Below are 24,727 nucleotides of genomic sequence, written 5' to 3'. Positions count from 1 at the left end.
CCAGTTATCTTAAGACCACTTATAAATTGTGAAAAACTTGTGAAGGTTGTTTTTGATAATGAAAGAAAAATTTGTTATGGTTTGAAGTTGTACTTGATAGATCATGTATTAGTGAATTGGAAATAATGATGCATACCGCTCCTTTAAGGGAATGTCAAAGATCATGATTTTTCATAAAAAACTCTTTTTTTTGTTTTTTTTTTTAGAGTGAGAAACGAAGTTCTAATTTCATGTACTTGATGGTTGAGTTTCGATGTGTCAAGTGTGATGATAAGGAATACGGTATTGTTTATTATGAAAAGGTATTTGCCTTGGAACTGTTTATGGTCTCTAAAGTAGAGGGGAGGGGAAACATTAAAAAGAGTTCCTGTTGTACCTGCTGAGATGAATTCTTTGGTTGCAGGATAGCAGCAGACAGCTGTCAGCAGCCGCTGTTTGTATATACACAAGTCAGATCATGGAGCTACAACAAGATTACGAAAGCCGATCATTCATGTAATGCAGTTCTGGGTTCCAGAAGTCAATAAATATGCAACAGATTAAAAACTTTTTGATTAATTGCTCTGCAAATTGGCAAGTAGGGCATTAAAGCAATAGCGTTATTAGCAATTAGTATTCATTTGAAAAATAAAAAGGGAATCTGTTTTTAAGTGATAAGCTGTTGAAAGTTAAGGGTATGCTTACTATTTGAATTTGTACATATAATGGGTGACCCTAACGTAAGTATGCTTATGAAAGACGTCCTAAATGTATATTTATATAATAAATGCAGAATTAAAAAAAACATGTTTTCAGTAGGCTGGGTGATAACAAGTATGTACTTAATGGATTGGCTCTGGTCTGCTCATATCCAAAAGAAAGTAGTTGTGTGTTTGATATGTAGCTACTTGAAAAATATCTGTGCCTTAAATGCTTGTTGAAGGGTCTTAATTTAAGGACTATAGAAAGAATTGCATGCGTAGTTCAGAACTACATAAATCAGGTATTATTGTGGAAATACTTAGGTGCTTAAATCAGTGTGAGGACAGACTTTTGATACATGGCATAATGGAATAATATTTCTTCTAGTATATAGCTAAGCTTATATGCAGTATATTTGTTTATTAGAAGCAACTCTTTTAAATTATATTTATGCTGTAGTGTTATTTATTAAAGCTGTCATAGTGATTTTTTAAAATACACATTTTTTCATAACTGTAAGTTACTACTTGAAAGAAGTTTTCATAATGGAGTTTTAGGGTTTGTGTAGTTAATTTATGATCATTTTTCTGGTACTTTTCAAGTTAACACATATTTTTTTCTCTTTAGCTTCTATCACTTCCCTTTAGTAAAAGGTTAGGAAAAGTTAACTTGTTTCAGTTTTTTATTTTGTAAATGATAGTCTTTGGTAAAAAGAAGTTAGGAAGATAGACTATTTAACATTGCTTATTAATTCATTAGAAAAACTACATTAAAAAGAAGGGGAAATATAGGTGAGTGAAATTGTTTTGTCACTTTAATAAAATCACATTTTACATTTTATACTATATGTAATTAAACGCATTATTTCTTGTCCCTATGCGGTTTATATTGCAAAAACATGCTAGTGGAAATGGTACTTTCAAACATAAGAGATGTGAAGAATCGTTTGAAAGACAGCTTTGATAATAGATGAAATAATAACAGAATAAAAATTAGAAGAATTTCAAGTATTTTTGAAAAGGTTCTTGACCCCTTTCTACTGCTTCTTGAAAATTGCTCGTAAATTAATGCCTGTCTACCTACCCTGTCATGTTTCCACTTAGTGTAAAGATTGCTGGGCCAGTGTATTGAATCTAATGGAAATAGACTTTCTTGTCACCTGTCTTTTGTGACAGATAGCCTTAGTGAAGATTACTTGTCACAGTTGGGCTGATAAATGTGTTTTCTGGTGTTGTGACTGAGAACCAGCCTGTTAAACAACGGCTGTGGGAATTTGTGGTTTTCTGTAAGACTCAATTACTGAACTAAAGTCAAGTCCCAATACTTCCTTCTTTCAGTCTCTCCTGATTTGGTTGCGCGCATCTAACATTGGAAATACTAGCATTTGGAAATTGACAGAAAAGCTTGATGCGAAGTGTACAGTTGTGAGGAAATGAATTTTGACCTTGATTAGTTTAGCTTTCCAGTATGTATGCAGTGACATTTATTATACTGAATTACCAAAAATGGTAATACCAACAAAATAAGGCAGCTTTGTTTCTTAAGAATTGATGGATTAATTCTTCTTATTCAAGTTTGCATTGTATTGAGTAGAAGCAATGCTGCTGAGTCTCTAGCTGTGTATAAATTTCAGTAACATTAACTCCATGCTTAAAATCCAACTTCTTTGAATGGAACTCAGTTGTGATAATTTGAAAAGTTACCAACATCTACTTAGTAGTTTTTGCAAATGATGCAACACATCCCTTGTGCCATAATTTATATTTTGTGGTTTCTTGTTCTAAGTTTGAAAATTAGGACATACTATTTTTGACCTGCTAGCATTATAAACAGAGTTAAAAATAACTGACAAAAACAATCTACTGATTTCTAGACCTCGTGTATCCAAAAACTGTAACAAGTTTTTATTGTTAGATTTTATTTTTCCCAAATATTTCATCAGTAGCAACAGTTAAAAAATGGATATATATATTTAAAATACAGTTGAAAGAAAATGCTTTTTTAAAAGGGAGGAATGATGTTCATTAAATAGAACTAAAATACATTGGAGTGTACATTAGCATGTATTATTTCTTACCATTTGATTAAATTTTGTTAATTTTTTTTTAACTTACTACACCATAATCCAGGATGGTGATGAGTCATCTCCAATTTTAACAAGCTTTGAGATAGTAAAGGTTCCTGACCCTCAGATGTCTATGGTGAGTTATTGCCAGATTTCTTATGAAAGTGCTTTTCTCCAGAGTGATTAGGACTTGGATTCACAGCATACACTTTCTTTTAAGAAAGTATATCTGAAACTAACTCAGTTATCTAAAAGTGATTTGTAAGTCCATTTTTAGCCATCTGGAATCAGGTTCAGGTGGAACTTTTATAATATCAACATCTAAAAATATGGTCAGGATAGTATAGTGTTGGGGAACCATTTATTTGAATTATTGGAAGAGTTAGGGGATGTAGTCTTGAAGTGAGAACTTGGAGAACAGGTACTTGAAAGATTGTCATCATATGGGAGGGGAGTTTGTTTATACCAGGATGTAACACTGGGTTCAATGGATGGGAATGTTAGGGAGAGTGATTTTGTTGAAAAAAATCTGGAAGATCATTGTAGCTACTAGAACTGTTTAATTTGGATCATGGTGACTTGGATGATTTTGAGATAGCCATCTATGGAATTTTTGAGATGATAGTTCGGGGATATTAAACAGGAAGAATTCTTAACTTTGCAACAGGGGTTTAATGAGATGACTTTAAATTTAGAAAGTTTCAGGCAAAAGATCATTTTTGTAGCACAATAGATACCATGATATTCACACAACTTGTGACATCACCCTGAACCATTTTATTCTTATTTTTTATGTTTATAATTGGATTAGTTACCTTCCTAATCAGACCAAAGTGAATTTAAAGTAGCATATTGGAAGATAAAAGCATGATGAGGGAGGTAAATACAGGTCATTAAAACAGGAAGTAATGACCGATGGCCCAACCTCAAAGGAACAGACAGGGGAAAAAGAATATAAAAAATTAGAAAAAAACGCAACTTGGGAATTTTTTGGAAACAAACATCCTAAATATGATAAAGGTGACATTTCATCATTGGAACATAGTGCTGGGGAACTGATTAGCCATTTGGAAAAAGATAAAATTAAATCAGACCCATACCTCACATCATACCCATAAAGAAAAATTCCAAATAGATCAGGGATTGGATTTAAGTATTAAAAAAAAAAAACGAAGCCTTACTAGTACTTTAGTGTAGGGAAACACTTCTAACAATGACTCAAAATCCAGAGGCAGTAAAAGAAGTGATTAATAAATTTGACTACATTAAAAAAATTGCATGGCAAAACACTGTAATAAAGTCAAAAGACAATAGACAAACTGGAAGAAACTCTTTTTTTTTTTTTTTTTAAAGATTTTATTTATTCATTTGAAGAGAGACACAGCGAGAGAGGGAACACAAGCAGGGGGAGTGGGAGAGGGAGAAGCAGGCTTCCCGCGGAGCAGGGAGCCCAATGTGGGGCTCGATCCCAGGACCTGGAATCATGACCTGAGCCGAAGGCAGACGCTTAACAACTGAGCCACCTAGGTGCCCCTGGAAGAAACTCTTCTTGCCATACATCACAAAGGGATAAATAGCTAATATATGGAGAATTCTTAAAAACAAGTGACAGGGGCGCCTGGGTGGCTCAGTTGGTTAAGTGACTGCCTTCGGCTCAGGTCATGATCCTGGAGTCCTAGGATTGAGTCCTGCAACAGGGTCCCTGCTCAGCAGGGAGTCTGCTTCTCCCTCTGACCCTCCCCTGTCTTGTGCTCTCTCTGTTTCATTCTCTCTCTCAAATAAAGAAATAAAATCTTAAAAAAAAAAAGTAGTACATGGATAATGCCCTTTAAAAACAAACAAACAAACAAAAAAGTGACAAAGCAGCAAAAAACTAATTGAAGGGAGAAAGACATGAGAAGACAGTTCACACATGCAAAAATAAGTAAAATAAATCTCTTTAAGCAAAGAGTGTATGTTCAAAACTAATGATTTTGGCCATAGGTAAAATAGTTCACACCAAATATGTGTATATTCAACCATTATGGTCATTGTCCCTGCCGTCAGTCACTACTGGCAGTTGAACTGTTAAGATGATAGTACAGTGATATCCCAAGGTCACTAGTAGCTCATAGGAAGAGGGAATGCTTTAGTCTGGGTTGTCAGGGAAGATTTTAGAGTGAAGGTTTTATCTGAGTGGGTAGAGGATGTGAAAACCTTGAATATATGGAGAATGAGGGGTATTATGAGATGTTTTAAGAAGCTGGAATGGTAAATGCTTATTATGGCACTAGTGAAGCATAAGTCGTGTTTAGTTTCCCTATCACAAAATGGTGATTTTTTTTTCCAATTTAATTTTCATTTTTTTTTTTTTAAGATTGATTTATTTATTTTAGAGAGAGAATGGAGGGAGGGACAGAGGGAAAGAATCTTCAAGCAGACTCCCCTCTGCGGGTGGAGCCCAATGCGGGGCTCAATCTCAGGACCTATGAAATCATGACCTGAGACGAAAAAAATGGTGATATTTTTAAAGAAATACATAGGGACAAAAGTTGTAACTAGAATAAAATGTTAAGTATTATAAAATGGTCTTAAGTAAGCAACTATTTATTTTTGCATTTCTAATTGGCTGTTGAAACTTTTGATGACATTTACATAATTGATTAATATTTATAAATAATTTATAGGAGAATTTAGTTGAGAGCAAACACCACAAGCTTGCCCGGAGTTTAAGAAGTGGACCTTCTGACCATGATCTCAAACCTAATGCTGCCACAAGAGATCAACTAAATGTAAGAGAATTTATAAACTATTAATATAAAAAAATGAAACATGTAATTTGGTTACAACTGATCTGATAACCACTTCATTTGGAAGTGATTCAGGTGCATGTTTTTTTCCAGGGTAATGAAATCTGTATAATAATTTCAACAAATTTGCTTTTTCTGTAGTTTTTGTTCTGGTTTTTTTTTTTTAAATCATTTTGGGACTAAGAAAATATATTAACACTGGAGGCAGAGCTACAAATAGTATATACTCTCTTGATATAGCTGTCTTAGAAACTGGCCCTAAGGTATTGTCTGAGAGAAGTCTTGGTGTGCACACGTGCGTTGTGTGTGTTGACTTGATAGGGAAAATGTTTATTGTTTATAACAATATCTGTAACTAACTCAGTTATCTAAAAGGGGACTTTTGTTATTTTGATTTGGTTTATTTTTGGTTGAATGAAATGAGCTCTGTAGTTACAGATTTTTATATGGAGTGTGACTTTTTAAGTTTTGTCTTTTTCTCCCCCTGCACTCCAATAATATCCTTTTTAGACTATTAAGTACAGCAAATTTAGTTTTATTCTGCTGCATGTACATTGTCCCTACTTCTATAAAAGTTCTATTATAGAAATATTTAAATAAGTGAAAAATTTTTAATGAAATGGAAATAGGAAGAATATATTTGACAAAAGTAGTTTTTTTTTCTTTGTTTTAGATTATTGTGAGTTATCCACCAACCAAGCAACTTACATATGAAGAACAAGATCTTGTTTGGAAGTTTAGATATTATCTTACTAATCAAGAAAAAGTGAGTATCTTGAATATTTTTATATATCAGATTTATCTGTAAACTTTGTTGCTAATGAATAAGATGAAGTTAAACTGCCATGGAAATAGAGTGTTACTGTCAAATTAAAAACAAATGTTATAGGGCAATATGTATGATACCTTATTTTTTTAAATATTACAAAGGGTATATACACAAAGACACAGGTACCAGTTTGTTGGTGCCAGATTATGCATAGATGCATAGTGTGAATGGGTTAAGTCAGACTTGAGTTCAGTTTCTGGCACTTGTACGTATTCTTACTATGTAAGGTTAGGAGAATTGCTTTGGAAGCTTGGTTGACACTCCTAGACATTTGCTTTTCTTAATGAAACCAAGGAATTGATGATGTTTCTGGAGAGAGAATTATGATAAATTAGTCAGCAGTAGATTTGGGTCTGGAGACTTGGTTCTGAGTCTTACTACTGCCTCTAAGAAGCTTTTTGACTACTGGCCTATCACTTCACCTGTCTGAATTTTAGTTTTTCATATATAATATGAGTGGATTAAATAATTGTGAACTTCTAAGTCTCTTTTAGTACTTAAAGTAGCCTGTAATTTCTTAGAACATAGGTTCAAGGATTAACTCTTAAGATAGAGTAATAATAACCGGTATCTGTTCACCAGCCATGGTGTGCCAGGGATCTTTTCAGTCCCACAACAACCCCACAGTATCAGTGTTAATGTTGGTGTTCTACAGATGAGGAGACCCATGCAGCAGCACAGAGCTTACAGATGCTACCTCTTAATGTGCTCACATCTCTGAGTTAGAAGCAAACTCAGTCAGGGAAGCCATAGAAAAGTGGACCGTAGAGAAAATATTGGCAACATTATGCATGTGCCTCAGCCGTTCTGCAATGTGTTGGGGACAAAACATAGAAGTGTCAGGAAAACTACTATCTGTCAGAAAGCTATTATATAATTATATAAGAATGAATGAATATGTTTTACAATCTCATGAGACAGTCTTTGGCTGCTTTGTTGAACTTGTTTTTCTGAAACAATTGCATTTCTTTTAGTTTCTGAAGTAAAGATAAAAATTCATTTGCAGCTCATCTTAACTCTCCGCTTTTCTTCTTTATCTTTTATTGATGCCTGGGGAAATTCTTTGTAGATGAATCATATTAACTCTTCTTTACATCCTTAACAAGAGTGAGAGAAGAAATTTTTTTTTTTTTGAGAGAAGAATTTTAAATTTACTGTAGCTTTGAGTGTTATTCTCTTCATCACTGCAAAAAAGGAAATATTCATCAGTAGAAACTGAGGTTGTGATTCTGTGTTTTATAAAAAGATTGAGTTAGTACATGAGACTCAGTTAAATGAAGAATAACCTTGGTCCCAGCAATTGCATCTTGAATGTAGCACAGTGTTTTCTAAAATATACAGCGAGATATTGAATTAAACCTCTTAGAATGTATGGGTTCAAGAAGCATAGAGAAGATTTACAGAGCAGAACTGTCTTAGATAGAAAGGCTTGCAAGAAAAATTGTTTGTTTAAACAAGTAGTCACTTCCCACTGAAATTCAATTACTTCTAGATATGTGCAAAAGAAATAAAATGCTCAAGTGATATAAAGTGTGTGACAAGTTTCATTTAACTAGTTGGCCTCAACTTTTCGAAAGGTGGGTGATGAAACTTCAATTCTCAGGACATATTATAGGATTCTTATGATCACTAGAGTAGAGCAAACAATATTTTTTAATGTTTGGGAAGCACTTTTCAGTAAACCAAATATATATATTGGCCTTGAAGTGACCAAAAGAATTATTCACACAGCCACATTTGTATCTTTGTAATAATTTAAAACAGGTTTTGTAGAAAACAAATACTCTGGTATCCCTGTCCTTTAATTTATTTACACAAATTCTTTCAGTGTCAGTTTCTCAGATACTAATTTAAGTTATTTGGCATTTGGGCCCCAAGGCTGAAAAGATTTCCTGGAGAGAAAACAGTACTCAGAAAACAAATTGGTAGAAATTAGTTCTGGCAAAGTTATACTTCTTATTTACTTTTTAATTAAATTTGGTCTTTCCACCTATTTTTTTCTAAATGACCTGTCTTAAGTACTTCGGATGAAAACCCTCTAGTCTGGATTTGATGTTGCATCTAAAAAGTTAACAGTAACCACTTTGTCTAGCAAAACCAATGAAATTTAGGAAGAATTTTTAAATTTGTGGTTCATACTGTGTAGGAAGTGACTTATTTTTATGAAATCCAAAATGTGAATGTTGTAACTTTCCAAACCAGTAAATGGTAAATGGCTTCTTCTTATAAAAATGTTAATTGAAAATAACTTTCTTAATGCCTTTTTATTATCTTTGGGAGAAAAAAGCAGTAGGAAGAGTCACATGTGGTGAAGATAATAGTGATGCCCTGAATGTTCCTGTGAGGCTGTTTCTGAAGTAGCTACTGAGACAGTGACATCAGGACAATAATCATATTTGTGCTGCCTGTCAAAAAGTTGATGACAAACCGTAACAGAAATGAATTCAGTTCAGCAAGCTTTTGTTACCACTCTTGGCCTAGTATTATTCAAGACTCTGGGCTTCAAAATACCGTTTCTCTGTCTTCATATAAATTAAAACTGTTTTAGGGAAAGGATATTTCTACACAATCAAAATGGAGAAGCATAAGCATATAATTGATTAAAGGTTACTCTCAATAAACATTTAGGTAATTACTATAATACAAATGTAGAGTAGAAAAAGCTCAATGTGCTGTGATATGAAGGAAGTTTCACAGAGCAAAAATAGGTCTTAAAGTTTGAATAAGCTTTGATGATATTTTTATTGATGATCATTTTTCATGGGGAGGAAAAGCATGAGTAAGGCAGTGTGTTAGGTTCAGAGACAAAAAATTATGTGAATGGTTATGAAACAAAGTTTGAGTCTTGAATTCAACGCTTGGGAGTTGGATTTCACTGGCAGTAGGAAACCACTAAAGCGACAGAATGTGAAAAAAAAAATGTGTCTTAAGAAGTAATGTTTTAGGGGCGCCTGGGTGGCTCGGTTGTTGGGAGTCTGCCTTCAGCTCGGGTCATGATCCCAGGATCCTGGGATTGAGCCCCGTGTCGGGCTCCCTGCTCAGCAGGAAGCCTGTTTCTCCCTCTCCCCCTCCCCCTGCTTGTGTTCCCTTTCTCGCTATGTCTCTCTCTGTCAAATAAATAAATAAATAAAATCTTAAAAAAAAAAAAAAAGAAGTAATGTTTTAAGGAAGTCAAGCCAGGGTGGATTGGAGCAGATCTGGGAATGAAAAAAGAGACCTAATTAGGAGGCTCATGGTATGATTTTTAAGAGTGATATTGGAAGACAAGGTAAGGAGAGGAGAATGTATAAAATAACTTGGTGACACCTCCCAGGAGTTAGGCTTGAGTGCCTGAAATAAGGAAATAGGGCAAATGGAAGGAGCATGGTGAGGAGATATTTTCAATTTTGAGTCTAAAGTATTAGAAGCACCAGTGTGATATTGTGATCTAGTAAGAAATATATATTTGGTTTTTGTCTCTGACAGAGTTTCTAAAGCCCTGAGAATTTCCTTAGTGGTAGGGATGAGAGGAGTGTCTTTTGTTATTCATAATAAGTCCCTTTCAACCGTACCAGAATTTATCCTAGTAAGATGACTCTTGCTTGAGGGGGCTGGTTGCTAGAGGAACCAACCAAATGATTAGAGAGTTGGAATTTTCAGCCCCACCCCCTAACCTCTGGAAGAGGGACTAGGAATTGCATTAATCATTACTGGCCAGAAATTTAATAAATCATACGTAATGGAAACTTCATAAAAACCTATAATGGCGGGGTTTGTAGAGCTTCTGGGTTGGTGAATGCATCCATGTGACTTCAGAGTGGCACACCCAGACTTTTATAGGGACAGAAGCTCCTTTGCTTGGGACCCTTCCACACCTTGCCCAGTGTACCTTTTCATCTGGTTATTCATTTTGTATCCTTCATAATAAACTGGCAATAATGAGTAAAATATTTCTCTGAGTTTTGTGAACTGTTATAGCAAATTACTGAACCTGAGGAATGTGTTGTTGGTAACTTTTGATTTGTAGCCATGTCAGACAGAAGTGTGGGCAACCTGGGGACCCCAAGTTTGCAATCAGCATCTGAAATGGGAAGCAGTTTTGTGAGACTGACCCTTTAACCTATGGAATTGTTAGTAACTCAAGGTAGTTTCAAATTGAGTTAGATTGTGGGACACCTGGTTCGTGTCCTCAGAGAATTAAGGAATTGTTTGGTGTGGAAAACCATACATTTGTTGTCAGAAGTGTCCCGAGTAGAGGAATGGGTTTCTCTTTAGCAACAAATTAGAAATTTCCAATAATTTACTTGGTAGACGTTAAAAATTGAAATATATATGGTGAACGTAGTTTTTTCAGCTCTGAAATGATTGTGAACATGATTCTAAGAGTAGGAGATAATACTGGGGAGGTTCTAAGATCAGAAGGGAGGTTAATATTGCTATTAATATAAAACATGGCAATAAATGTGTTAATGTTAACATTTGACATTGACTCAACATCAGAAATAGAATAACAGTGATATCAGATGATAAAATAATTAACATCAAATATTTGTTATAAAGTACTGTTCTAAACATTTACATTCAATAACTTTAATCATTACCACAACCTTGTAAGGTAAGTCATTTAAAGTTAAATAGTGTGCTCCTAATGACTCAATTAATAACTGATGGAGTTGGGAATTAGGATTTGACCCCAAACACTCTCCAGTTATCTGTGGAAATTCTAAGGATAAAATTGTATCATTTGAATCTTGTACCTTTACATACATCAATACAGCATCTTTAAAGGGCCAGAGATTATCATTATTATCATTATTATCATTATATCAGAGATCATCATTATTATTGCCTCAAATTCCTACACTTTCTGCCTTTCTCATTTCTCCTTGTTTCTTTCTTTATTCTACTACCTCTTTGTTTACATTTGTGACATTCAGCATTATAAAGTTGTGAATTTTTTTTACAGTGCCTTAAGTTCCTTGGCAGCAGCATGATCTATAAATCTTACTGGTAAATCTGAGAATCTGGGGGTTAGATTGTTTCAGTTATTGAACTGAGTACATCAGGATGCTGCGAGATTTGCTTTTAAGTACATATCCACACATTTCTGTTAAGACTGCTGATGTGCTGTGAAATGGAAAAGTTTTCACTGTAGTTATTTAAGAAGTGTTGCTTTGTTTCGACATTCAACATAGAAAGAAATACATCTTAGAAGTGAAAAATAAATGCATGGAATAAGTTAGAAAGGTAGTCTGTGTTCTTACATGGAGAAGGCAGCACTCTGCTAAGTGGCACATGGGAGGTACAGAAGAAATGGATAGCTAATGTTGCGGAATGCAGACTCCAATTGTAGAGATAAGAAAGCCCACCAAAGCATTTGGCAGTTAGAAGAGCATCATTTGAATGAAGAGAATAAAACTGAGGCAACTACTAAAGGAAGAGCTCAGAACTGCTGAAAACTTACTGGAAAAGTTGAGCCTTTGACAAGCTGGCCTTGAATATGACGCTACTATTTGGGTTAAGAGCTTTGTAGATAGGAGTTAGACAAAGTGATGTAAAAAATAGATTAGCTTGGTTGAAACATAGAAGGAGAATAAGAGGTCACTTAATGAGAGTTAGAGGATTGTGGTGAGAAGTATCATTGAAGTGTTTTGGGAAAGAAGCCGAGGTTTTGTTGTTACGTTTGTATATTGGTTTTGTTTGTTTATAAATTAGATCCTATTATCTAATGGGAAACCACAGTATAACCATATGGCAGTCATCATCAACTCTTGGAAAAGCTGCCCATGTGGTGGGGTTAAATTTACTCTCATTCTCCCCATTAAAACTGATCGGTGGGAAGAAGTTACATGAAAACACATTTGTCTTTTGGTACATTACAGTCAAAAAATAAAAATGGCTTCACTGTCTATAAAAACAGTGGGTGCTTTGGAAATTAGTCACTGGAATTACTTAAATAAATATCAGGTCTCTTTTTGGCAGGGATGTTAGAAGATGAATTTCTGCTGACAGTTGGAGAGTCATTCTAACATCACTTCCAACTTGAACTTCTGAGAGTCTGTATGAAATGATTAGAAGTGAAACTGGTATTAAGGCTCTTAGCTAGAAGGCTACGCCAAACTCCACATGTGTGGTGTAGTGAGAATCAACTTGAGGGGAAAATGCAGGAAATATTGCTAGGAAATAATGGATAGGAATCCAATAGGAATGGATTTAGGAGATCAGTGTTGGTGGAATAATGTCTCTAAGGGGCATGGGTTTAGCTAATTAGGAGACAGCAGTATCTTAATGTTGGGGGGAACCATCTGGTGAAAGATGCATGGGCTGAGTTAGTGGACCCTGATTTTGGGTGTAGATTGTCCACCATTTTGAGATGATGGGTAAGCCACTTAACTTCACTGAGATTATATACAATTTGAGCAGTGGACTAGATAATCTCCATTGTGCTTTTTTGCTTAATTTAGTTAAATCAAGAATAAGTTAGGGGATGGGCATCAAGGTTCATTTTATGTCATACTAACCAGTAATTGTGTTTTATTGTCCAAAAGGACATTTTCTTGAGAACTTGGTTAGTTTACTAATGAAAAGATTTTAGTTGGGCAGAGTAGGAGTTTAAAATTTTAAAGTTATCTTTGTTCAAAAGATGAAATCATGCAGAAAGAAGAAAATGGGATCAGCCTGGAAAGTGTTCTCTGTAGTAAGATGTGACAGTAGAGATCTTTTTTTTTTTTTTTTAATGGAAAACAAGTATACAACTGTTTTAAAAGAGCATTTATTATGTATGCAACCATACATGTTATGCTCCAAGGTCATTTACTTACCTGGATGATCTTGTGAAAACTTTAGATAGGTATGCTGCCTGTCTAAAGAGGTGAGGTTCCAGAAGAGCACTACGAACAGGCAGCTGAATCATAGAATATTTGCTGCTGCTTCTGTATTTATCTATATGCTTCTTTCTGTGGAATTTTTGATTATCTTTTTAAAAAGCTACTTCTCTGTGTAAGAGCTGTACATATTTAATTAGTTTAAGCCCTCATGTGTGAGTATCTAGGAAACCCAATGATCTGGGGAGGTGTTTGAGAGTGAGGTTAGTGGTGGGGATTCTACCCTTGCTTGACTTTGGACTCTTCATTCATTGGCTGCAGTATTTTATGTCACATGTTGATGGTATAAAATGAAGGTTGTCTTTAAGGCATCTCATGAGAATATGCCTCATCTCTTTATTTCCATGTCTTGAGGCCTGCACTATTTTAAAATAAAAAAAGGAAAATGAAAAGCCAAAGAAAATTAAAAAATTCGTAGTGCTTGAATTTATGTAAGTGGTTTAACCTGAAAAATGTAAAGTTACAGGGAACATGTTTCTTTTTTTTCCTCTGTCCTGTAGTATTTTTCTAGGATCATATGTATAACTATGTTTAGTGACTACACAAGGAGTCAGTCTGTCATCGACTCTGTGACTCTGCCATCAGCACCAAGTGAAACTGCCTAGTCACCCTTGACCCTTCATTACCCCAGGTAATAGGCTGTTGTTTCTAATTTTAACATCTTTTCTGATTTTAGGCTTTGACTAAATTCTTGAAATGTGTTAATTGGGATCTACCTCAGGAGGCCAAACAGGCATTGGAACTTCTAGGAAAATGGAAGCCAATGGATGTAGAGGACTCCTTGGAGCTGTTATCCTCCCATTATACCAATCCAACAGTGAGGCGATATGCTGTTGCCCGGTTGCGACAGGCAGATGATGAGGTACATTATTATTCATTACTCCTCTTTGACTGGGTACTTTTTTTTCTTTTTTAAAGTAGGCTCCATGCCCAGCGTGGAGTCCAGTGCAGGGCTTTGAACTCATGACCCCTGAGATCAAGACCTGAGCCGAGATCAAGAGTCAGACACTCAACCGACTGAGCCACCCAGGTGGCCCAGACTGGGTACATTTTTTTTTTTTTAAAGATTTTATTTATTTATTTGAGAGAGAGAGAGAATGAGAGAGAGCACATGAGAGGGGGGAGGGTCAGAGGGAGAAGCAGACTCCCTGCCGAGCAGGGAGCCCGATGCGGGACTCGATCCAGGGACTCCAGGATCATGACCTGAGCTGAAGGCAGTCGCTTAACCAACTGAGCCACCCAGGCGCCCAGACTGGGTACATTTAAACTAGAGCCTGATTATAGGCTCTATAGCATATCCCTCCCCTGCCCCCGTGTGTGTGTGTGTGTGTGTGTGTGTGTGTGAGAGAGAGAGAGAGAGAGAGAGAGAGAGAGAGAGAGGGGCGGTGTGGGGAGGAAGGGAGAGAGAGATTTTTAGAAGGGAAGAGGATATACTAGGTGTGTTTTCAGAAGTAAAATTAAAATATTCCTCCAAGGACTCTTCTGTAAAATGAAAATTTACTTCCTGATCTGTTACATGATAGGACAGTCTCTCCCAGGACATTTACCTGGCAGCAGAGCTTGTATTTCTCTGTCTGGAAAAAAGAATTCTAATGAAAAATGGTTTAATGCAGTACCAGCTAGGGAGTAATTCAGATCCCCTCTATCAGTCAGTATACAACAAGCCACATTTAATTGCAGCCTTGAAAAGCCCTTGGGGCCTTTAAAGCATAGAGATGCATGGTCATCTTACTCTCCTTCAAACTTCTCCTTTAAGCTTTTAGCTGCTGACAATTATATGTATATGTAGATTTTCTGAAGGTGGTTTTGAATCCTCTGGAAAGCAAAGACTGCAAACTTTAGGCTGGCTATTTATATACATATAAAGCCACCAGGGAAGGAGGAACACTTTATGTCGACACAAGGCATTGCTGGAGTTTGAATTTTAGTAATTGCTAATAAGATAGAGTAATCCAACAATTTTTTTTTTACTTACTAATTTTTATAGGGTGGATGTCTTTTCTAAACATAACCTAATAGTTTATGCTAGCCTGCAGGGCTTATGGGATATGGGATAATTCTTCTCAAGCCTCGATATATATAGGAATGTTGATCCCATAGAACAACTAATATCGAAATCTTTTTTTTTTTTAAATATTTTATTTATTTATTTGACAGAGACAGAGATAGCAAGAGTAGGACCACAAGCAGCGGGAGTGGGAGAGGGAGAAGCAGGCTTCCCCTTGAGGAGGGAGCCTGATGTGGGACTCAGTCCCAAGACCCTGGGATCATGACCTGAGCCGAAGGCAGACGCTTAACGACTGAGCCACTCAGGCGCCCTATCGAAGATCTTTAAAAAAAAATCATTTTGAATTCATAGTGGCAAAACACAGCATTTACTAAGGTCAATAAGGTTGATGTATATTTGTATTTAATTATTGTAAAATGTAAACAATAAACAGTGTGGTGAATGCTCACATATAATTTACCCATATTCAGCAGTTGCCAGCTCACAGCTGGTCTTGTTTCATCTGTAACACCACTTATTTCCTATTCTCCATTCCCTACCCTCCACTGGATTATTTGGAGGCAAATCTCAGATATTGTATAATTTTACTGGAATAGGGTGTTTTTCACTTTCCTGTTAAAAAGCAATCCTAAGGGGCACCTGGGTAGCTCAGTTGGGTAAGCATCTGCCTTCGGCTCAGGTCATGATCCCAGAGTCCTGGGATTGAGCCCCATGTTGGGCTCCCTACTCAGTGGGGAGTGTGCTTCTCTCTCTGTCCCTCACCCCACTTGTGCTCTCTCTGTCTCACTCTCTCTCAAATAAATAAATAAAATCTTTAAAAAAATAAAAAAGATAAAAAGCAATCCTAAGCATTGTGATTTAGCATATTATCTTTCTTCCTTGTTGTCTTTATTGTATCACAAGTAAAAGTTGAAATGTGGAAATACTGAAATATTTATTTTGAAATTCATTAGAAATTTAACCTAAATCATTGATTCTCTGTGTTTGACATGAGTCATAGAGTTCAGCTAAAGACCTCTGGGCAGTAGTCAAGACAGCCTCTTGATGTGGGTTCAGAATTTAAATAGAAAAATTTGTAAGTCCTCATTTTTTATTGTCTTACTTCAGTTCCCTCACAGGCTTATAAACTAAGTATTTGATTGTGGTGATAGCCGTGTTCGTGCAGGTACTGAACTGTTTCTAGACCATTTTATGATTTTTGTTATGATGTAGAGAATAATGATAGAAACATTGTGTACACTTTAAACTGCAAAATATGATAGTTTCTTGAGGTTTTATTTTATTTTTTTAAGATTTGCTTATTAGAGAGAGAGCGCAAGAGCACGTGGGTGGTAGAAGGGGCAGAGGGAGCAGAAGGAGAGAAGCAGACTCCTCACTGAGTGGAGCAGGTTGAGGGGCTCTTTGTGGGCCTCGGCCTCACGACCCTGAGATCATGACCTGAGCCAAAATCAAGAGTCAGATGCTTAACTGACTGCGCCACCCAGGTGCCCCTTGAGGTTTTAAAGAGATCTAGATAGCATAAATAGTATGATGGTTAAGTTATCTCTTGATTTTCCTTTCTCTGAACTTAGTTCAGTAATAAATTGTATATAGTCGGCTAAAAAAAGATCTTTTAATTCTGTTACTACTGATTCTTTGGATGTATATTGAGATGAATTTTGTCTTTTCTCTGACTCAGTGTACCTATGTATATGTCTTTGGGAACACCATATAGTATTCTGTTTCCTCTCAAAAAAAATAGTGATAATTGCTACTTATGTCACTTGATAGCTAGAGGAAAGATTATGTGGGGGCATAGTTTTGAAAACTGTATTCATGCGCATATACAGGAAGATTGCACAGGTATATTATGTAAACTTTATACTAAAATCATTTATATTGTTAAAAACTTGCCTTCTTTACTGAACAGTGTAATCTTGGACATTTTCTCATTATCAACACATATATTTGGTTCCATGAAGTCTGGAAACATAGACAAATAAATATCAAGGCAAATGATGTCAAGGACATGTTTAGTCTGTAAAAAAACACTGTGTTTCTAGATTTTATGGACACCTGTAGCTCTACCTTATTCTTTTTAAACAGCAGCATAGTATCTTATTGCAAGTTTAATTTATAATTTATTTAACCAGCTTCTTTTGATTTATTTGTAATCTTTTGCTATACTATATTTTAGTGAACAGACCTATGTATATACTTCTCTGTATTGTTGAATAAGTAGCTTATATTGGAATTATTAGGCCAAGAGATACATTCCTTTTACATTTTGCTGATAATCCTCTACAAATCTTTTATTTTGGGACTTGTATCATACTTCAAAAAAAATTGCAGTTGCTTCACTATAACATTAAACATGATTGGACAGATCCTTTCCCTGTTTTTCTTTTTTATAATTTTCTTTGTAATTTTTATACTTTTATTCTTTCCAAGAATTTTAGAATAATTTTTTTTCATTTTCTTAAAACTCCACAAGAATCTTAAGTGGAATTACATTAAATTTATATATTATGTTACAAAAAATTGACAACTTTATGATATTAAATCTTCCCTCCTGGAGACATGATTTTTGTATTCATACAAGTCTTGATGTTAGAAAAATTTTATACATTTTAAAAATAGATTTATTCCCTGACAGTTATTGTTAACTGTTATGAACTACCTCACCCCTTTATCTCTTACTTCTTTTAGTTAGTTAAATGAAAATTATGTTTTAATATTTATGTTTTATCTAATCACTTTAGTGATTTTTCTTGTTAGTTTTAATAAATGTTAGGTGGTTTGCTATATTTTGTGGGTATAGCATTGTGCTGTCTGGAGAACAACAGCATACAATATATGCTCTATATGGAATCTGTGCTGGTGAATTTCCTAATGTACCAGCCACACATTTGTAAAATAAATTTTACCCAATCTTTGAATACTTTTCTGAATTTAATTTGCTAATATTCTATTTAGGAATTTTTTTAAAAGCCATATTTCTTATTGCTATGTGGCTCAAAAGGAGAGATGCCCCATAGAACTTGAGGAGGAAGCAGTATTTGAGATAGATTTTGAAGGAAGAGTGGATTTTCACAGTTAGACATGAATTTACATTTTAAGTGGAGAGACCTGTATGAGCAAAGGCAAGGAGAATGAAAAGTAGAAGAAAAATAGAAGGTATTTCACTTTAACAGGAACGTAGGATATATGTAGCTAGCTGTTCAGGAAGTAAGATCAGAAACCAGAAACCATGTCTTTTTTTTTTTTTAATTTTTTTTTTTAAAGATTTTATTTATTTATTTGACAGAGACAGAGACAGCGAGAGCAGGAACACAAGCAGGGGGAGTGGGAGAGGGAGAAGCAGGCCTCCCGCCGAGCGGGGAGCCTGATGTGGGGCTCGATCCCAGGACTCTGGGATCATGACCTGAGCCGAAGGCAGCCGCTTAACGACTGAGCCACCCAGGCACCCCAAACCATGTCTTTTTAACTGTAAATGCCTATGTGAAGAATTACTCTTAATTCAGTAAAAAATGGGAAGTGAGTGATTTTTGACATGGAACTCTGCCTGTGCACTCTGAAGCATTTGAACTAACTTGTCATCAAGAGGAATGGTGATCACTATCTAGATAATATTCCGTAGCTCTTGGGAAATTTTTACTGAATTGCCTCAGTCGGAAACCTGATTTTTTTTTCTTTTGTTTTACTCGGATGCTTATGTCCTTCATGCTCGGAAGAATTTTAAGTTTTTCAAGATGTGACTATATAATGAGGAAACAGACTTTGTACAAATGAAGGAAAGTACAGTTTGACTATAGAATATCATGCCAACAAATCAGATAGTAATGAGTGACATAAAAAGAGGAAGGTTTTCTTCTGAATTCGATACAGCCTTTTTAATTTCATGTGGTAAGTCTTCTATAATAGGGAAATCATAACAGGTGGTATATTCAGCAGCATTTTTGAAGCATGCCTTGGTAAGGAAAGCTAGCAGTGAAACTTAGTTACTTACACCTCCTGAGAAGGATACTTGTCATTAAATGTATTAATCAACTTTCTGTTATTTAATTCACTTTTTTTCTTAGAAAAAGCATGCCTATTGCTATTAGATGTCATAAGTCTCAAAAGAAGAGATGGTTATTGCTCCAATTAAAAAGAGAACACTAAGAGGTGCTTTGATACAGAGTCATTTGTTTTCTCTGGCCACTGACATTAATATATTTAAATATGAGTGAATAAGCCTGTTAACCTTTCATTTAATTTTTTTGTGATAAAATCGTATTTAATGGTGAAATCTTGTGTATTATTCTTTGTCAGTATTTAGATAATGATAAAAATGTTGACTGTTAATGTAAGAAAAAATTATGAAAAAAAGAAATATAGTATAGTATTAAGTGAAGGAAAATAGGTTGTTGGAAGTGGTCTTTGTCTTCATGATGTATGTAATAAACTGGAGAAGACCAAGGGTAAATAATTTAGCAAATAAGTACAAATTCTATAGTTGTTACAAATAGGGAAGGAAAGTGTGAGCCCTGAAGTTTTGACAGGGGATTTTATTTGGTTTGTGGGCTTAAAGAGGAGACTTGAGATTGAGGTGGTGGTTACCAAGTCTCAACAATTACCTAATTATGAGTTTTGAGGGGCCAACTGGGTGAGTGGCAACAGGAACTCGACGGTAATGATACTTTTAAGAAGTGTTTGAGTTTTGTGAATTTCTTCAGTTTGTAATTATTTTTAAAAATGAGATTTTTGGAGTTTTCTTAATATTCATTGGGAAAGGCCAAGAAAGTATGATATTTATAGAGAGTATGACAGGAAACATTTCCATCCTAAATATTAAACCTAAAGAGTCTTTTTATGTTGAAGGAAAACTCAGAAAAGTAAAAACTACTTTGTTGACACTTTGAGTCCTAATTATCCCGTTGATTGTCAATAGCAGTATGGGAAATTTAGGCTTAGGTATTTGTTTTCTTTAAGCCATTGTTGCTAGTTGGCAGGAAAGTAAGCTTTTCCTTTAACCAAGAGTGTTAAAATTAAAATGCCTGTTTTATAGGATTTTTCATTTAAGAAGCAGCGCAAATTCTCTAAAACCTGAGCTCTCAAGGAAAAAAAAAAAGAACTCAAGATTCAAAAAAATCCTAACCAGAAAAGCTTATGAAACAGAAGTTCTTTTAGAACTTGAAAATTTGGAGTTTCTTATGAAATCATAGACATAAAATGCTATTATCTGACCTATTGCTGAGAAAAGGATCCTTCTTTAATTTCTTAGTTTTACATGAACCATCTTAATCCTTGTTTTTGTTTTTTGCTCTACTTTTTGTCATTTAGGGGCGCCTGGGTAGCTCAGTCTCTTAAGTGTCTGCCTTCGGCTCAGGTCATGACCTCAGGGTCCTGGGATCAAGCCCTGAGTCAGGCTCTGGAGCAGGGAGCCTACTTCTCCCTCTCCCTCTGCTGCTCCCCCTGCTTGTGCTCTCTTGCTCTCTTTCTCTCTCTGTCAAATAAATAAAATCTTTAAAAAAAAATAAACAAGGCATTTATTGGCCATTTACTCTGTGCCAGGCACTGTTTTATGACTTTCTTCTATTAATTGATTTAATCCTCACAACTCATCTCTAAGGTATATATGATTATGTCCATTTTACATATGAGGACCCAGTGAGGCACCAAGAGCTTAAATAGCCTAGTAACTTGCCAAAGGTAACACAGCTGATAAGTGGTAGACGAAACAAAGCTGTTCTCTTGATATTTAGGAATAAATGATGTCTATAATCCTATTGCATTTGTTTTTCTAATACTAGCTTATTTTTGTGTGTGTGTGTGTGTTTGTTTTCCAGGATTTGTTGATGTACCTATTACAACTGGTCCAAGCTCTCAAATATGAAAATTTTGATGACATAAAGAATGGATTAGAACCTACCAAGAAGGATAGTCAGGGTTCAGTGTCAGAGACTGTGTCAAATTCTGGAATAAATTCTGCAGAAATAGATAGGTATGGATATCCAGGGAGGACTTACTTTCAGACAAGATCGGGCACGTTCAGGGTGGTATGGCCGTAGACTGGGGGGAGGACTTATTTTCAAATCTAGTAGTCTCCCTCCTTTTCAGACTTCTTTCCTTTTTCCCCAGATGTACCAAACCCTAGTTGGTACTAAGTTTAAAGTTTTACCAATGAATGTGGTATGTATACTCACAGAGCACAAATTACTGTATTGCAGAGCAATGTTTTGCAAGCTGTGGAGTCAGAATACCTGAGTGAAAATCTTCACTCTGCCACTTACTAGCTGTGTAAACTTGTGGAAGGTGCATATTCTCTGTGTGGCCCCAGTTTCTCATCTTAAAAATGGGGATATAATAATAGTAACTGATCTTTGAGGGCTCTTGGAAAATTAAATGAGTTAATATACTAAAGCTTTTAGGATACTGCTCAGTAAGGGCTAGATACTATTACTGTTCAAGCAAAAATAAAATGAAGGATGGGGCATGTTAGTGGGCTCAAATACTTTATTGTATGTTTTATTGGCCGCTTTTCACCTTTTTAGTAGTTAAAATAAAAAAATAGCATGGTACTTGAATTAAAAGCTGTTAACAATAATAACAACAATTAAGAACTCATACCTCTGTAGCAGACACTGTGAGGTGGTCCACATACATTAACTCATTTTAATAATCCTCTGAAGTAGGTGTTCATATCCCTAATTCAGAGATGAAGGACTGAACAAGAAGATAATTGTCCAGAGTCTTCTATCCTGCAAATGGTAGAGTTGACTCCAAAGCCCATGTTGTTTATACTTTGCCATTTTGCTTTTCATAAAGTCTTAAAATTTGAGATAAATGGAACCTTTAGGTGAGAAACCTGAGGCTCCGTAATAAATTTATATTGTGAAGGTCATGAGATTTATTAATGATAGATGAGGTCTAGAATTCAGATTTGCTGAATTAGTCCAATTATTACAATTACCGCATGAGCTCAAGATTGTATTTCTGAATTTTTCATTATGATTGTGATACTGTTGTTTTTTTATCTTCTGTGTTTCATTTGAAGAAGAACTGAAAAATGGGAAAAATCATTTTTTCTTCTGTAGGCTGCTTTATATTTTTCTGTTTTTAAGAGAAGAGACCCCCCCCCTTACTTTGTCTCCCACCATACGTTAGAGGCCTTCACTCTCCAGTCATGCTTGCTTATTTACCTTCTTCCTCCCTTATGCCACCTAGAATATTTTACTAGAAGTCTATTAAGATTTTATGACAAGATGTAAAATGTAACCCAGTATTTCCCAAATTATGGTCTGTCGGTCACTAGTTTATATGTTTTTTAAAAGATAAAAAAGAGATGGGATGGTCTTGTGGCCAGATATGTTTGAGAAATGCTGGCTTAAATTAAAATGGACTTTAAAAAAACACTGCAGTACTTGTCAAAAACCTGTAATATACCAGCTTGCACAAAAATCTTCCAAGAGGCTGTTACCCATATTTTTCAATTGTAGGCTTTTTCTAGGACATAATGTGACTCTAGTGTTGCACAGAATACGCTTTAGAAGTGATGCTTTAACCAGACAAAACTGAGGTGAACTGTGCTAAAAAAATGTATATCTTCTCTTACAGACAGAATATTTTACATATCAGTGATATCTCCTTTATTTTTTCAGCTCCCAAATTATAACCAGCCCTCTTCCTCCAGTGTCTTCCCCTCCTCCTGCAGCTAAAACAAAGGACAGTTCAGATGGTGAAAATCTAGAGGTGAGTACAAAGCTTTTCAAGTTTCTACAGGAGCTATCTTTTTTTTTTTTTTTTAAAGATTTTATTTATTTGACAGAGAGGAACACAGCGAGAGAGGGAACACAAGCAGAGGGAGGGGGAGAGGGAGAAGCATGCGGAACAGGGAGCCCGATGCGGGGCTCGATCCCAGGACCCTGGGATCATGACCTGAGCCGAAGGCAGACGCTTAACGACTGAGCCACCCAGGCGCCCCTCTACAGGAGCTATCTTACCAGATAAACATTTTATGTTGGTCTTTAAAACATTGATTTTGATTAATAAACAAAATATTACAACTTTATTAAATAACTTGTTATATGATGCATGTTTATGACTTTTCTTCTCAGCAAAAAGTGCCAGATAATCTTCAATTCAAGGCATTTTATTGGTGCTTTGGGCATATAAATGGATACGCAATATGAAAATAAACTGGGCTTAAATATTTTATTAAGGAAACTCAGACTATTTATTGTTAACATATTTAGGAACATTACTGTAATTGTTGGTGTTTGTGATTACATTCTAGAAATGTATGACTTTGATACTAGGGATTATATACTAAGTAGCTGTTTTTAACTCATACAGAAAAATTAAGTGAAATCTTTCTAAATAATTAGACTGATTTTTTATTTAAAACAGGCCAAATAGGCTACTGCTACTCTGAGAGGTACATTTGGGAAGTACATATGCAGAAACTGATGTAGTATGTTCTTGAATTTCTCCCTAAGACTTCTAATTTGAGAACCTTTCACACCTCTGATGTTGAAAACAAATAATACATACTTTGATACTAGAAAGTAGATTTTTAAAAATGTGTATACACACACACATATATTGCTTTTAGTCAAATTTTAGAAGTTAATATTGATGACTGAATGACTCTTGCTTTTATCATTAACTGTTAACCAGAGTTTGATATCTGCCTACCTTTTGATATAAGAGAAAATACTGAAAAAAGAATTTTAAATTACAGGATCATAGAATCCTTAAGGGAGCCCTTTAAGAAACCATTCAGCTCCAGTGTAATTGTTTTGCCTTGTCAAATCTAAGGTACAGATATACTGATTCAGTAATTCATTCTTTCACACTTATGTTTTGAGCTCTTATTATGTGCCAGAAATATTCAAGATGCTGGAGGTAGAGAACAAAATGGTCAAAATCTTTGTCTTCACGGAGCTTACATCCTAGTGTTTGTGCCGATGGTAGTCAATAATATTTATATATAGTAGAAGAGATAATGATATCTACTTTCTAAGGGGAGAAAAATAAATCAGAGAAGGGTGATAGAGGGGGTGTTGGATAGGGTTAGACAGTTGCAATTTTGAAAAGTGGTCAGGGAAGGCCTCCCTGGAAAAGAGACATCTTTTGTAAAGGTGATATAAGCGAGGGAATAACCATGTGAGTGGTCTGGGGAGAGGAGTGTATCAGGCAGAGGGAACAGCAAATATAGAGGCTTGAGGACCAGAGCTTAAGTATGAGGAACAGCAGAGGATGCCTGGCTCTGGGGAGTGAGCGGAAGGGAGCATGGTTAAAGAATGAGTCAGAGAAAGAGCAGGAGTCAAGCAGGGTCTTGGAGGCCATGTTATCAAATGACTTTTACTTGGAAGCTGTTGAAATAATCCACGTGAGACTTGTTGGTGGCTTCTACTAGGGTAGTTTACACTGAAGATTGTTTGAAGTGATTGGATTCTGAATGTTACATTCAAAATACAGTTTTACACACTATGACTCAGAACTTTTAGACTAAGAATAAAAATAGTT

At 35.4% G+C, this 24,727-nt stretch overlaps 1 protein-coding gene across 2 annotated transcripts in view; it reads left to right on the top strand.

Moving 5' to 3' along the window:
• The window catches only part of PIK3C3 (phosphatidylinositol 3-kinase catalytic subunit type 3), a 143,133-nt gene that overhangs the window by 43,184 nt on the left and 75,222 nt on the right, over nucleotides 1–24,727 (top strand). For both annotated transcript variants that reach the window (XR_004677653.1, XM_034996117.1), the window contains exons 6-12: nucleotides 207–302; nucleotides 2,811–2,882; nucleotides 5,413–5,517; nucleotides 6,209–6,301; nucleotides 13,904–14,089; nucleotides 21,046–21,200; nucleotides 22,858–22,948. Coding sequence is in view for 1 of the 2 variants with exons in the window: in XM_034996117.1 (XP_034852008.1) it covers nucleotides 207–302; nucleotides 2,811–2,882; nucleotides 5,413–5,517; nucleotides 6,209–6,301; nucleotides 13,904–14,089; nucleotides 21,046–21,200; nucleotides 22,858–22,948 (798 nt within the window). In the remaining variant the exon portion in view is untranslated. The remainder of the gene's footprint in view (nucleotides 1–206; nucleotides 303–2,810; nucleotides 2,883–5,412; nucleotides 5,518–6,208; nucleotides 6,302–13,903; nucleotides 14,090–21,045; nucleotides 21,201–22,857; nucleotides 22,949–24,727) is intronic.

Source organism: Mirounga leonina, unplaced genomic scaffold (genome assembly GCF_011800145.1).
Source record: "Mirounga leonina isolate KUSES-001 unplaced genomic scaffold, KU_Mleo_1.0 Mir_93, whole genome shotgun sequence".
NCBI lineage: Eukaryota > Metazoa > Chordata > Mammalia > Carnivora > Phocidae > Mirounga > Mirounga leonina.
The sequence above is the reverse complement of the archived record's forward strand: the minus strand, read 5'-3'. Positions and strand labels throughout refer to the sequence as shown.